Here is a 14,022-nt window from a genome sequence, read left to right as displayed (position 1 = left end):
ATTTATTGGCTGGAAAGGATTTTGGGACATTCCAGCATTGTGAAAGACACTTAGTCCTTTCTTTACATCCAAACTTTTCAATAATCATTAAAAGTTAGTAAAAGGCACATTTAAAAAAATATTCTTTTCCGGTTACAGGAGTCACTAGCTCGGCCAGCATTTATACAGTCCATCCCTCATTGCCCTTGAGAAGATGATGGTGAGCTGCCTTCTTGAACTGCTACAGCCCATGTTAGGGAGGGAGTTCCAGGATTTTGACCCAGCAACAGTGAAGGAAAGCTGATTCATTTCCAAGTCAAGATGGTGTGTAGCATGGAGGGGAACTTGCAGCTGGTGGTGTTTCCATGCATATGCTGTCTTTGTTCTTCTAGGCGGGAGAGGTCACAGGTTTGGACGGTGCTATCAGAGTTAGTCTTTGTTTGGCACTTGTGTGACATGAATGTTACTTGGTGAATTGCTGCAGTGCATCTTGTAGATGATACACACTGCTACTGGGTGTCAGTTACGGAGGGAGTGGATGTTGAAGGCCGTGGATGGGGTGCCAAACAAGCACTTTTGTCCTGAATGGTGTTGGGTTTCTTGAATGTTGTTGGAGCTGCGCTCATCCATGAAATTGGAGAGTATTGCATCACAGTCCTGACTTTTACCTTGCAGAAAATGGAGAGGCTTTGGGGAGTGAGGAGACGCGTTATTCTCCACAGAATTCCCAGCCTCTGACCTGCTCTTGCAGCCACAGTATTTATATGGCTGGTCCAGTTAAGCTCCTCAGGATGTTGACAGTGGGGGATTCAGCAATGGCAATGCAATTGAATGTCATGGGGATATTGTTGGATTCCCTTTTGTTGGAGTTAGTCTTTGTTTGGCACTTGTGTGACGTGAATGTTACTTGCTGCTCATCAGCTCAAACCTGAATGTTTGGTCATGCTGCACATGAAGATTCACGAATGGTGTTGAATATTATGCAATCATCAGCAAACATCTCCACTTCTGACTTTATGATGGAGGGAAGGTCATTGATGAAGCACCTGAAGATGGTTGACATTACCATGACAAACCCCTGCAGTGATGTCCTGAAACTAAGATGATTGACCTCCAAGAATGACAGTTATATTCCTTTGTGCTAGATATGAGTCTCAAGAGCTAGAAGAGAGCGCTCCCTTGTGTTCCCATTGACTCCAGGTTTGTTAGAGCTCCTTGATGTCAGACTCAGTCAAATGCTACCTTGATGTCAAAAGTAGTCTGTCTCACTTAACATCTTTAATTTAGTTCTTTGGTCCATGTTCAGACCAAGGCTGTAATGTCGTCAGGAGCTGAGTATCTCTGGTTGAACCCAAACTGAGTGCAAGTGAGCAGGGTATTGTTAACAAGTGCTGCTTGATAGGGCTGCAGATGATCCCTTCCATCGCTTTACTGATGATGGAGAGTAGACCGGCAATTGGCCAGGTTGGATTTGTCTTATTTTTTGTGGAGAGGACATCCCTGGGCAATTTTCTACATTTACAGGTAGATGCCAGGAACAGCTTGGTCAGAGTCACAGCTAGTTCTGGAGCACAACCTTTAGTATTATTGCCAGAATGTTGTCAGTTCCTAAAGCCTTTGCAGTATTCAGTGCCTTCAGCCGGTTCTTGCTATCACAGGCAGTTAACTGAATTAGTTGACGTTTTGTATCTGTGATGTTGGGGACCTCAGAAAGAGGCAGAGATGGATCATCCATTCGGCACTTCTGACTCGAGACTTTTGCAAATGCTTCAGCCTTGACTTTTGCACTGATGTGTTGGGCTCCCCCATCATTGAGGATGGGTATACTTGAAGAGCCTCCAGCTCCAGTTGATTGTTTAACTGTTCAAGGATCGATTCGCTCCATCTATTGCATATTGCTTGTGCTGTTTGGTATGATGAAAGTAGTCCTGTATTGTAGCTTCATCAGGTTGACACTTCATTTTTAGGTACACCTGAAGCTGTTTCTGGCACACCTTCCTGCACTCTTCATTGAACCAGAGTTTATCTCCGAGCTTGATGTTATTGATAGAGTGGAGGATATGCCGAGCTATAAAGTTAACAGATTGTGGTTGAGTACAATTCTGCTGCTGCTGATGGTCCACAATGCCCCATGGATGCCCCATTTGAGTTGCTAGATCTGTTGTAAATCTATCCCATTTAGCCCGGTGGTAGTGCCACACAACCTGGAGGATATTCTCAATGTAAATGACGAATACTCTCCAGCTAATGAACGCTGAGCACATTCTTATTCCTGAGGTGCTGACCCATTCCAAATGCATTAAACACAGAGTTACTGGGTGATCCACACAGTGTAGATGGTGTTTTAAATAAGCATTTATACAAGGACACAAATACATGTTGGCAAATGTCAGTCCCTGGTCTATCCCTTGAGCATATCATTCAACTCCTTCACTCGCTCTAAAAAACAGTCTATGTGTCTCTTCAAACTGTCAACATATGATGCACAACCGACTTACAACATTTCAGAGAACATTTACTGATAGCTTGTTTAACTAAGTGATTAAGTAAGCTTAGGTGATTCTATATTCAGTCACCTCCTCATCCAATAAAGTATTTAGGACACTCGTGCAAAACCACAAAGTCATGTTTACCTACTAGTCATTTGGCATTCAAATTAGAGTGTAAATATTAGATATTCACACCAACTCACTCTTAGAATTTATCAATTAACGATTTCAACACACTTTGTTATAGGTGTTGTCATGATATGGAGGTCATGATTTGATAAAATGAGTATACTCTGGCAATCCACAAGTTCTGTGAATACTTCAGGCACATTAGCACAATTAGAAGAATAGAATCATACCATGATACAGCAGAAAAGGTGCTATTCGGTCTATGCTGGTTCTTTGAAAGAGATTTTCAATTAGTCTCACTACCCTGCTCTTTGCTGATAACCCCCTATAAATTTTGCCCATTAAGTACTTATCCAATTCCCTTTAGAAAGTTACCATTGCATCCCCTTCCACCACCCCATCAGGCAGTGCAATCCAGAGCATAACAATCTACTGCATTAAAAGAATCATCACCTTACTTCTTAATTCTCATTTTACTGCCAATTATTTTCAATCTGTGCCCTCTGGTTATTGATCTTTCTGCTCCAGAGATTAAGGAAAGTATGAGATTAAAAGAAGAGGCTAAGAAGGTTGCAAACCGTAGTAGTAAGTCTGAAGATTGGAAGTGTTTTAGAAACTAGGCAAGGGCTACCAAAATGTTGTTGGTAATAAAGGGGAAAACAGAATACGAGAGAAGCTAGCCTAAAATATTAAAATGTAGACTATAAGAGCTTTTACAAGTATATAAAAAGGAAGAGAGTAGCTAAAGTAACATTGACCCTATAAAGCAGAGAGAGGCAAAATTCTCATGTTTATTGAGGGGATGGCAGAGGCATTGAATAAATATTTTGTGTCTTTCTTCACAGAAGAAAACACATGTTCACTAGATTGGTCCCTGCATAGAAGGGCTGAGTAAAGTGGGTCTGCATTCTCTGGAATTTAGAAGAATAAGGTAATTTCATTACAACATTCAATATTCTGAAGTGGCTTCACAGGGTTTATAATGAGACATTATTTCTCTTGGCTTGCGAATCTCAAAAAAGGGGGCACAGTTTCAGCATAAGGGGCTGAGATGAGGAGACATTTCTTCATGCAATGCTGGAATTTTCTACCTCGGAGTGTTGTGGATGCACAGTCATTGAATAGATTGAAGCTGGGATAGATTTTAGGTCTCTGAAGGACTTGAGGGATATTGAGAGTGGGCAGGAAGCCCAAGATCAGCCATGATATTGAATGGCAAAGACGGCTCAACTAGCCGTATGATCTTCTCCTGCTCCATTTTTATATTTCAAGGGAAACGAGTTTCCTTGCGCTATCAAAACATTCCATGATTTTGAACACCACTAGTAAATCTCACCGTTACTTTCTTTGCTGTAAAGAAACCAAACCCGACGACTCTTAACTGAAATCTTTCATCCTTGATATCATTCTAATACATTTCCTGCATCCTCTCCAACGGGCGGGAATGGAGGTGGATAGGACCCAACAATAACAAAGTGGTCAGCATACTGATTTCCCAAAGCCACACATGGAGCCAGATATTTTAAGGAAGGAATTTTCCAGTCAGCCTCCAGTTCCCCAAACCAAGAGAGGGCACAACATACCTGCCTGGAGTTGGGCACAAAGCCATAGCCATAGGAGCAGGAGAAGATCATAGGGCTAGTTGAGCAGCATTCCAGGCAGGAGTCGAAGCTCCTCCTTGACTGCTTGGCAGTGGGTGCAGCCAAAGAGCACCCCACAGGATTCATCACGACCACCTCTCTCTACCCAACGGCCCCCGCCACCCCCCCCCCCCCCCATAATTATAATATGAAAGAATGATACTCCACACTTGGAATAGTTGATTTTCCATAAAAGAGGGATTCACTAGTAATAATTAACCACTACCACCTATTTTTCCAAACTTGTATCACCCTTCATCCGAATTTGTCGTAGCATCTGTGCATAAATCGTGGCCAATGCATTTTCATGCTTCACTTTTCTCACCCATCCTAATGAAGGTCGGAGGTAGGAAATGAATTCATGCCACAGTACAATTTATAGAGCACTGAAAATCCTCCAGTTTGTTACCCAAATAGCCAGTTTTTTGTCTGAATCTGAATCTGAATCAAGGCAGGGAGCATGAGCAGGCTTCTTTGCCTTATGAGCATCATACCACAGCCTGATCCTGTCCTCCCCTAACTTTCCAGCAAGGATATGAAAGGATTAGGATCAAGAATTCATCCCTCCATACCCCAGACATTTGACACCAATTGCAAAGCCCCTGATGGTAGCCAGCAGACATCAACTAGCTTTGTAAAAATCAGGGCTCAGGCACAAACTGCCAAGCTTGTACGGCTTAATTTCAAATTGGACAATGTTATTATTAAACTGAATTTCCATCAACTCAACTACATATCAAAAAGTCAAAACATGGTCAATTGTGCTTCAACATTCGGTGTAGTGTAGCCTGCAGGCCAGAGGCATTAGCATTCATTTATTTGCCCAAATACACTGAACTTAAACAAACACCTAGCATTAAAAATAAAAATGCTGATTATATACTTTTGTAAATGCTTTCATTTTACTATGATGTGGAGATGCCGACGTTGGACTGGGGTGAGCACAGTAAGAAGTCTTACAACACCAGGTTAAAGTCCAACATGTTTGTTTCAAACACTAGCTTTCGGAGCACTGCTCCTTCCTCAGGTTCCTTTTACTAAGTGGTGTACAAGTCATGGTGTATTAAATAATGCATGTAGTTAAGTAATGCGTGAAGGTTTAAATGTTCCACTGCATTTACACATGACACAAGGGGCAAACAGTTAAGTCCTTACTTTAGGTTGCCCCGTTTGAAGTCATTTTGATTTAACGTCATGCTTTAAATGGGGCTAGTATTGACGTTCAGCTTTGTTGATTCACATTAATGTTGCTTTGTGCTGGATACAATGCAGAGCCATGTGACTCAATCAATGCCATTTTAGAGCAGCCCTTCCACTCCCTCACCCTCACATTCGCCACCAATCCTCCCACTGAGGGGCTGTTTAGCACAGGGCTAATTCGCTGGCTTTTAAAGCAGACCAAGCAGGCCAGCAGCAAGGTTCGATTCCCGTAACAGCCTCCCCGAACAGGCGCTGGAATGTGGCGACTAGGGGATTTTCACAGTAACTTCATTTGAAGCCTACTCGTGACAATAAGCGATTTTCATTTCACTGGCCGACCTGCCTTCTCACCACCTCGCCAACTTGGGGCTTACCACGAGCCTGCAACTCGAAGTTTCTCTCACTCCACAGGCTTTTCCATGCCTCACCCTGCTCAATTACTAAGCCCATTCTCACAATAAAAGTTCAGGACAGGAAAGCGGCAAGTGGGAGGGTCGGACAACAGGAGGATTGGCAGTCGATCAAGCGGGTAGTGCAGTGGGAGAGTCAGGAAGGATATAGCCAACAAACCAGAGGGTTAAGGAGCAGGAGAGGCAGCGAGAAGGAGATATGAGAAGCGGAGGCGGCGGTGAGGAGCGAAGGCAAGCAGGCGGTAAGTAAAAGGCTCAGCATATTTCTTATATATTTATTTTATTTTATAAGATTTTTTTTACAAATTATGTAATTTAGCAATATACAGTATCTAAACTTATAGGGTATAATGTTCTTTTTCTTTTAAATTTAGAGTACCCAATTATTTTTTTCCAATTAAGGGACAATTTAGCGTGGCCAATCCATCTAACCTGCAAATCTTTGTGTTGTGGGGGTGAAACCCACGCAGACACAGGGAGAAGAGTATAATGTTCAATACTTTCTCTGACGGGAAAGGTGTGGTAGTCACCTCTGATGTATTATACTGTATATATGGGTTTTACGGTAAGGCCCCTGTACTACAGGTACGGGAGTAGATCCCTGCCTGCTGGCTCCGCCCAGTAGGCGGAGTATAAATGTGTGTGCTCTCCGTACAGCAGCCATTTCGTCAGCTGCTGTAGGAGGCCACACACCTCTGTGTAATAAAGCTTTGATTAAATTCTACTCTCGTCTCGTCGTAATTGATAGTGCATCAAAAGGTTCTATGGAATCTAACTAAGACTTATGCAGTAACTGTAATAGGAAAATCTGATGCCATTAAAGGAATTTGTGAAATGTCTACAAGATGGTTTTTTGGAGCAGCTTGTGGTCGAACCCACTCTACCACAACATGAACAGGTAATTCTGGATTTGATGATGTGTAATGAGGCAGACTTGATTAGGGAACTTAAGGTGAAGGAACCCTCAGGGTAGTACCCACAACGTGAGAGAACTCACCCTGTTTTGAGAGATAGAGGTTAACATACAGGTTCAGTTTCTAGTTGGGAAGGCAAATGCAATGTTAGCATTCATTTCAAGAAGGCTAGAATACAAGTGCAGGGATGTACTGCGGGGGCTGTATAAAGCTCTGATCAGACTCAATTTGGAATATTGTGAGCCCCATATCTGAGGAAGGATGTGCTGGTCTTGGAGGGAGGATCCAGAGGAGATTCACAAGAATGATCCCGGGAATGATGGGCTTCTCATATGAGGAGCGGTTGAGGACCCTGGGTCTGTACTCGATGGAGTTCAGAAGGATGAGGGGAGATCTCAATGAAACTTACAGAAGACGGAGAGACCTAGATAGAGTTGATGTGGAGAACGTGTTTCCACTGGTAGGTGATACTTGAATCCAAGGGCACAGCCTCAGACGAAAGGAACAATTCTTTAAAATTGAGATAAGGAGGAATTTCTTTAGCCAGAGGGTGGTGAATCTGTGGAACTCATTGTCAAAGAAGGCTGCGGAGGCCAAATCACTGGGTGTCTTTAAGGCATAGATAGGTTAAGAAGGGGATCAGGGCTTACGGGGAAACGGCAGGAGATCGACATACCATAACCAAAAGGCAGAGCAGAAGCGATGGGCCGAATGGCCTCATTCTGGTCCTATATCTTATGGTTTCACTTTCCAGGAATGCAACTACAATAGTAAGTTAGGAATTACTGTAGTTTGAAAGAATTTGGACGGTAGAATGACATATTTATTTCCTTTATTTTGCTACTAAATAACAATCCAATTTTACTGTTTTAGCATAACTGGACAGTTTATAAAAGTGCCATGTTGACCACCAAACATCGATATCTCAGCTGAAGGTACAGTTTTGCGTTCTGAGAAATAATTAAAAGGGTGGTTTATAAACATTCTAACACTACATACGGTTAGAATGTGGAATCTTCGCCACAATCTGTAGCTGAAGCAAGTCCATGAATTATTTTAAAAGAGAATTAGACATCAAAAGACATTTGTTAATTCCCCATGGTGTTTCCTCTGGCGTGGTGGAGGGCACGCTGTTTTATAACAATGGTAGCACTATGTCATGTCATGCATTCTGCCATATCAGGACTACTGATCTACGGTAAGTAAATATGAAAAAGGATTATTGAGATTTTAACTCACATTTTCAAAATTAAATTGATCAACTCTGAGGGAGCTAAGGCTTTACTCACTGGAGTGAAGAAGGAAGAGAGGTGACTTGATAGAGGTGTACAAGGTGATGAGATGCATGGATAGAGTGGATAGCCAGAGACTTTTCCCTAGGGCGGAAATGGCTGTCACGAGGGACATAGTTTTAAGGTGATTGGAGGAAGGTGTAGGGGAGATGTCAGAGGTAGGTTCTTTACACAGAGAGTGGTGGGTGCGTGGAATGCACTGCTAGCAGAGGTGGTGGAGTCTGAGTCATTAGGGACATTTAAGCGACTCTTGGACAGGCACATGGACAGCAGTAAATTGAAGGGGTGTAGGTTAGGTTGACCTTAGATTAGGTTAAATGGTCGGGCCTGTACTGTGCTGTACTGTTCCATGTTCTATGTTCCATGTTCTGCACTGAAATTGGATTATGTGTCAATTCCTTGGAGGGCAGGGAGATCTAAACCCATGAGTTCTGAATTAGAGGCAAAAGCACTACCACTGAGTTATGCTGATGGTTGTAATGTTATAAATAACAAATTTAAGTGGGATACAAAGGCGTTACCAACAAGAATGACAAAGCAGAATTAACAGGAGTGTTACATTTGCGGAACATGCAGGATGTACCCAATCCCTTTAATAAATACAGGTTTATATCACACATGCAGTTTTATACAGTATGAAAGTCACTCATTGTTTTTATTTTGTTCAGTAGAGAGGACTTTCAATTCTTCCTCATATGGCTGAGAAGAAGGGGTTCACATTCTTTGCTCAGCAATGTGGGGGGGACAACTATACTTGTTAGCAAGGTTGGAGTTCTCTATTTTTGCTTCTGCTTTATTGTCAACCCCATTTGTATTTTTATGTGCCTCTTTCACACTGTTAGTCCAGCAGTTAAAAGAGTCTCACGTGTGCTTTGCAGAATGTGTTTACTTTCACTATATTGACAGTACCTTCGGAATCATGGATCAACCCACCATTTTTGAAAGTATAATAGATTCGTATTAAATGCCTAGTTCAGTATGCACAACCTGTAAATCTCAACATTTCTGCCCCAATCTATTTAACAACACCTCTACTGTTAGAAAATGTTAGTGGAACAGAAGGTCTCATTTTATTTGGATACTAATATTCTGGTTACAGTAAGAAGTCTTACAACACCAGGTTAAAGTCCAACAGGTTTGATTCAAACACGAGCTTTCGGAGCGCAGCTCCTTCCTCAGGTGAAACCAATATTCTGGTTGACTCACACCACCTTCATTAATCATTTAAAAATGTTTTTTCATAAACCTCTCCAGATCTTGCATGATTATCGATGGAAACTGGGAGCGCATATGCTGTAATCATTCTGTGGGATTTTAAGATATTCCTGTTCATTCTCAGCCCAAAGCCCAAGAAACTAAAACAAAGGGCTGGATTCTCTGTAGCTCAACGCCGAAATTGTGATTGGCCATCGGGTGGAGAATTCCGACACCGGAATCAGGGTCGGATTTGCAGCAGTCCACTATGCTCCGCCCCCTCCAAACTGGCATCATCGTGACGTGCGCCGCACATCGTTTCAGCACCACTGGCGGGACATCGGCCGGCCCACCTGCGATGCTCCACCCCCGACGGGCCCAGGTTCCCGACGGCACTGGCCACGTGTGGTCCCAGCAGTCGGGAACCCGGCGTGCTGGCTGTGGACAATGTCCAGCGCCGTCACCCTCGGCCAGAATCCACGCCGCTGGCTAGGGGGGCTTCAGTTATGGCTGGGGGGACTGGTGGGGTGTGGCCAGGGGATGGGCTGTGGGGGTATGGGTTCAAGTACGGGCGGCGCCATGTTTTACAGCCAGACCAGTGCAGGTCGCCAGTCCTGCACATGCACGGCCCGGGGACCCGGCCATTCTCTGGCCATTTTCGTTGTGCTCCGCCGGAGTTTCACATGGTGCTGGTGATAGCCCCTCACCGGTACCAGAATCGGTGAGGGGTTCTCGCTGATTTTCGTCTCGTGAACGCCCACGGATTCTCCATTCACGCCGGTACTTAGCCTCTGAAACCGAGAATCCAGCCCAAAGACTCTGAAAGTGCAGTATAGGAAGGTAGCTTTTTAGGCTATTCAAGTAAAGCACTGCTACCAATGATACTTCCTTTTAACTTTTGACAAACTCCTCCCATTTACCTCCCAAGGCATGTAAACATGTGCTGCCTATTTGTTGATTGGTCATGACAAATGCTGCTCCAAATTATGAGTGTGAGAATGTTATAGATGATTTCTGGTTTTCTCTTCTGTCTATAAGGACACTTGGCATCTTGCTGACATATCCACTCCCACTCCTCCACACCACCTGCGCACCCAGTCCTGGTTGAGACTAAGAACACAGCACAGGGGGGTTGGGCACAGGTTATATTTTTTAGCATCTCATGGCAGTGTTGCACTCCCAAACATGTTAAGTCTTTAAAGGTTTCTACAACTAATAATCCATTTTCCTTTTTAAAATGTGTACGTACATGTGGTTCCCCAGAACAAACTGCAACAGAAAAGGATAATAAAGTTCTCGGTTGACTCTCATGTCAAACACAGATTTTCTGGATTGCTTACCCTTTTTTGAAGTAATGCACATAAGCACTTTGCAATGCGGCTTCAAGAAAGTAAGTGAGCTCCATCTCCTGAACAGGCGCATTCCCTTTGGTAGCTCTAGACTGAGTGCTGGTCATGGCCTTCAGGAAGGAAACGAAAAACAAAACGTGTTAAGATAAATGGAAGAGCATGGTCTGTTGACCATTACACCCAGCTTTACACCAAATTCTGTCATCTGATAAAACTACATTCTAAAACGAGGCAGGTAGTATTTCCCAGCCTCTGATTTCTCAGCCTCAATCATCAGTTACACCATCAGCAGTTTTGTAATGGTCATCTGGTTTCAACACGATTGAAGGACCTATGTTTGTAGTATGCCCTGTAATGGTCCAGCCATCCAGTCATACCAGAACATGTGGACCACTAACTGTTGATCCAGATCCTATCACAAAGGACTACGCAAAGGGACATGCCCACCTGAGGGTCAATTAACTTCAAGAAACTGAGCGGCAGGTCGATATAAACTAAAGTGCTCCCCTCCTATCAGCATCTAGCTACGAATGCTGGACTTTATAACACAACTATGTTTTAAACCGTCTCCTTTAGTTCAGGTGATCTCACTCGGAGAGGGGGATGTGACCTCCTACGACAGACACGTGGTAACCTTCCTGTTGTGGAGACAGAAACTCAAAACTTGTTGAAAGTAAAGTGTAAGTTTTAACGTTTTAACACAGAGGAAGAGGCAATTGGCCTTGCTGTATACAGACTTTTTGGGGCAGAAGACCCACAGGTGCTGCTGGGTCAGACAGAAGAAAAGGACCGTTTTCAGGTTAACCGCCCAGCAGAGTGTTGGTGGGAATGGATTCCTGATTCGAAGAAACAAAACTGTGGTGAGTAGAAGACCAAGTTGTCATCAAAGAATGATTTGTTACTGGAAGTCCACTTGAGAATGTTCAGGAAATTGAGTAAAGGGAATGTTTTAAAAAGAACATTGAAAGATTCATCCTAGTCCAGTGGCAGGGAAAAGAGGACCCGTTAAAGGGCAGGTTGGGACAAGGTGCTGCATTATATCAGTGGCACGCAGTTCCCGTCGGCAGAATGAGTGTGTACCACTTCTACTCTCTTTTTTTTTTCCTCCATTTCCCATGCAATTACAATTAAACTTGAAAGGACTGACATCATGTACGGGACACGCATGCAATGTAGACAGTAGTGAAACCTGTCATCAGCAGACAATTCCACAGGCTATAAAAACATCTCCTAGTCAAATTACAAGGTTTTGAATCCCTGCTTAAACTTTCCTGCCCAATACCATTATCAGACTTAGTGCGAGATCAAAGGTGTTTTTTTTTCACTTGAAATTTTACTTGTAAACATTTCACATAACATTGGTTTCCCTTTTACATGTGTGCGTTGTTATTTGTTGAGATTAACATAAGTCAAAGATCTAAATTAATTGGCACGCCTCATGGTTGCACGCATTGATGGTTACAGGGGAGTTTGGGTCAGTTTATTTATCGTGGAAGCAACAATGTAGCGTATTTTTTGGTCACTTTTAATTGAAGTTGATGTTAGTGTCCAGTGGGATACTCGCCCCTCTGTGGAACACGGCTGAAATCGCAGGCTCAGCTGGACCCCCATTCTATGGATTGAAAAGGAGATTGTTCAAGATCACTCTCAGCAGGGAGAGTGAAATGTTATAACTGAAATGTTATAGGTGAGCTCAATGCCCTGTGAGGACTCTGCCAGCCAGCACCCAGAGACGGACCCACTTGTGACCCCACCATTTTTTAAAATCTTGACTGACTGTCCACTCCACCTCACCCCCCACCCTCCCCATCACACTAATGGCCTTCCCACTTCACTGCTCCATGCCCATGATACCACCCTTTGAAATGAAATGAAAATCGCTTATTGTCACGAGTAGGCTTCAATGAAGTTACTGTGAAAAGTCCCTAGTCGCCACATTCCGGCGCCTGTCCGGGGAGGCTGGTACGCCTCCCTTGTAACCCTCTTTCACCCCGAACCCCAACCTTTCAACCATACCTCCACTCAGCCTCAGCCCTGCCTCACGCATTCTGGTCCTAAGCCTCAATGCAACCTGCCATCCTCCTGCACCCCTCCTTTGTGCCTCAGAGCTCAACAAGGAAATCAGCTGACCTCTGACACAATGACACAAAGCTGACTGGTGCACCCCACCTTTAACTAATGTGGGGCTTTCAGTTGTGTTAAGAAGTTAACAGGAAATACCTTTTTGTCGTTGGGAATATTAGTTGCCATATAGGTAATATTTAGTCAATGTTAATTTTAGTTTGTTTGTCACAGTAAATGTCTTGAAATGTGAAACCGTGTTGGGAGATTTTGTGTGTTGGTCAGTGTAAAATTCTTACCTCTTTTTAAAAGTTATCAGTCTCTCCAAGAATCGTAACAATCTTCTTGTTTTGGAATAAATTAATCTCACCTCTTGCTAATTATTCTCTCAAATAGGTGACTAATGGTACTTGTGATATATTTATTTGACTATCAATGGCGAGAGGGGACTCTGGCAGTGCATGACATTTTTCAAAAACTATAAATTCAGAAATTCACTGTTTAAACTACTGCTGCATTAAAATGTTACCACTTTCTTTCTCGAACAGGGGGAAAAAATCCATTGATCAGCTGTGCGATCCTTTACTTCACCCTTGTGAGTAAACTCTTTTTTATATACATTTAAAAAACAGAAACCAAGTGCTCGCTGGCACACTGGGCGCGATTCTCCCAAAACGGGAGAAATCGTAAGGCTGGCGTCAAACCCGGGCGGGTTTGACGCCAGCCCCCCCCCTTCCCGACCAGGAACCGATTCTGGTCCCCGGTCGGGGCTAGCAGCCCGACGCCGTAAGCTCCGGCATCACGGGCTTAACGAATTTCGTTAAGCCCCCTTGCCGGAGTTAGCGCCGGCTGCCGCGTCATATGACGTCAGCCGCACATGCGCGGATTGGAAGACTCCAACCCGCGCATGCGCGGATGACGTCATCGCGCATTTGCGCGAAACCCGCGCATGCGCGGGCCGGGTTGTCCCTCAGCGCCCCGCGAATGGATACTGCGGGACGGCGGAAGGAGAAATAGTGCGCGGGCATCGGGCCCGCTGCCCGCGATCGGTGCCCACCGATCGCGTGCCCATGGCACCCTTGGCACGGCCGTGGTACTGCCGTGCCAATCGGTGCCATGGTTATAAAATGCGAGTGTTTACGGCCGTTTTTACGAACGGCCAGACCAGGTGTGTTTGCCGTTCGTAAAAACAGCTGTAAAGGGCTGGGAACTCGGCCCATCTATCAGCTGAGAATCGCTGCCGGCCGTAAAAAAACGGCGGCAGCGATTCGTGTCGGGAGTTGGGCGTGGGGGGGGAGAATAGCGGGAGGGCGTCGGAACAGCGTGGCCGTAAAATTTTACGAGCCACGCTATTCTCCGCACCGT

General features: G+C 44.2%; 1 protein-coding gene across 1 annotated transcript in view; it reads right to left on the bottom strand.

Annotated features, from left to right (window-relative positions):
• The window catches only part of LOC119974606 (tetratricopeptide repeat protein 7A-like), a 451,074-nt gene that overhangs the window by 376,618 nt on the left and 60,434 nt on the right, over positions 1–14,022 (bottom strand). The window contains exon 5 of the mRNA XM_038813643.1: positions 10,588–10,706. Coding sequence (XP_038669571.1) covers positions 10,588–10,706 — 119 coding nt within the window. The remainder of the gene's footprint in view (positions 1–10,587; positions 10,707–14,022) is intronic.

The sequence above is a fragment of the Scyliorhinus canicula genome, chromosome 1 (assembly GCF_902713615.1).
Source record: "Scyliorhinus canicula chromosome 1, sScyCan1.1, whole genome shotgun sequence".
Taxonomy (NCBI): Eukaryota; Metazoa; Chordata; class Chondrichthyes; order Carcharhiniformes; family Scyliorhinidae; genus Scyliorhinus; species Scyliorhinus canicula.
Note: the sequence above shows the minus strand (reverse complement) of the source record. Positions and strands in the feature narration are given on the sequence as shown.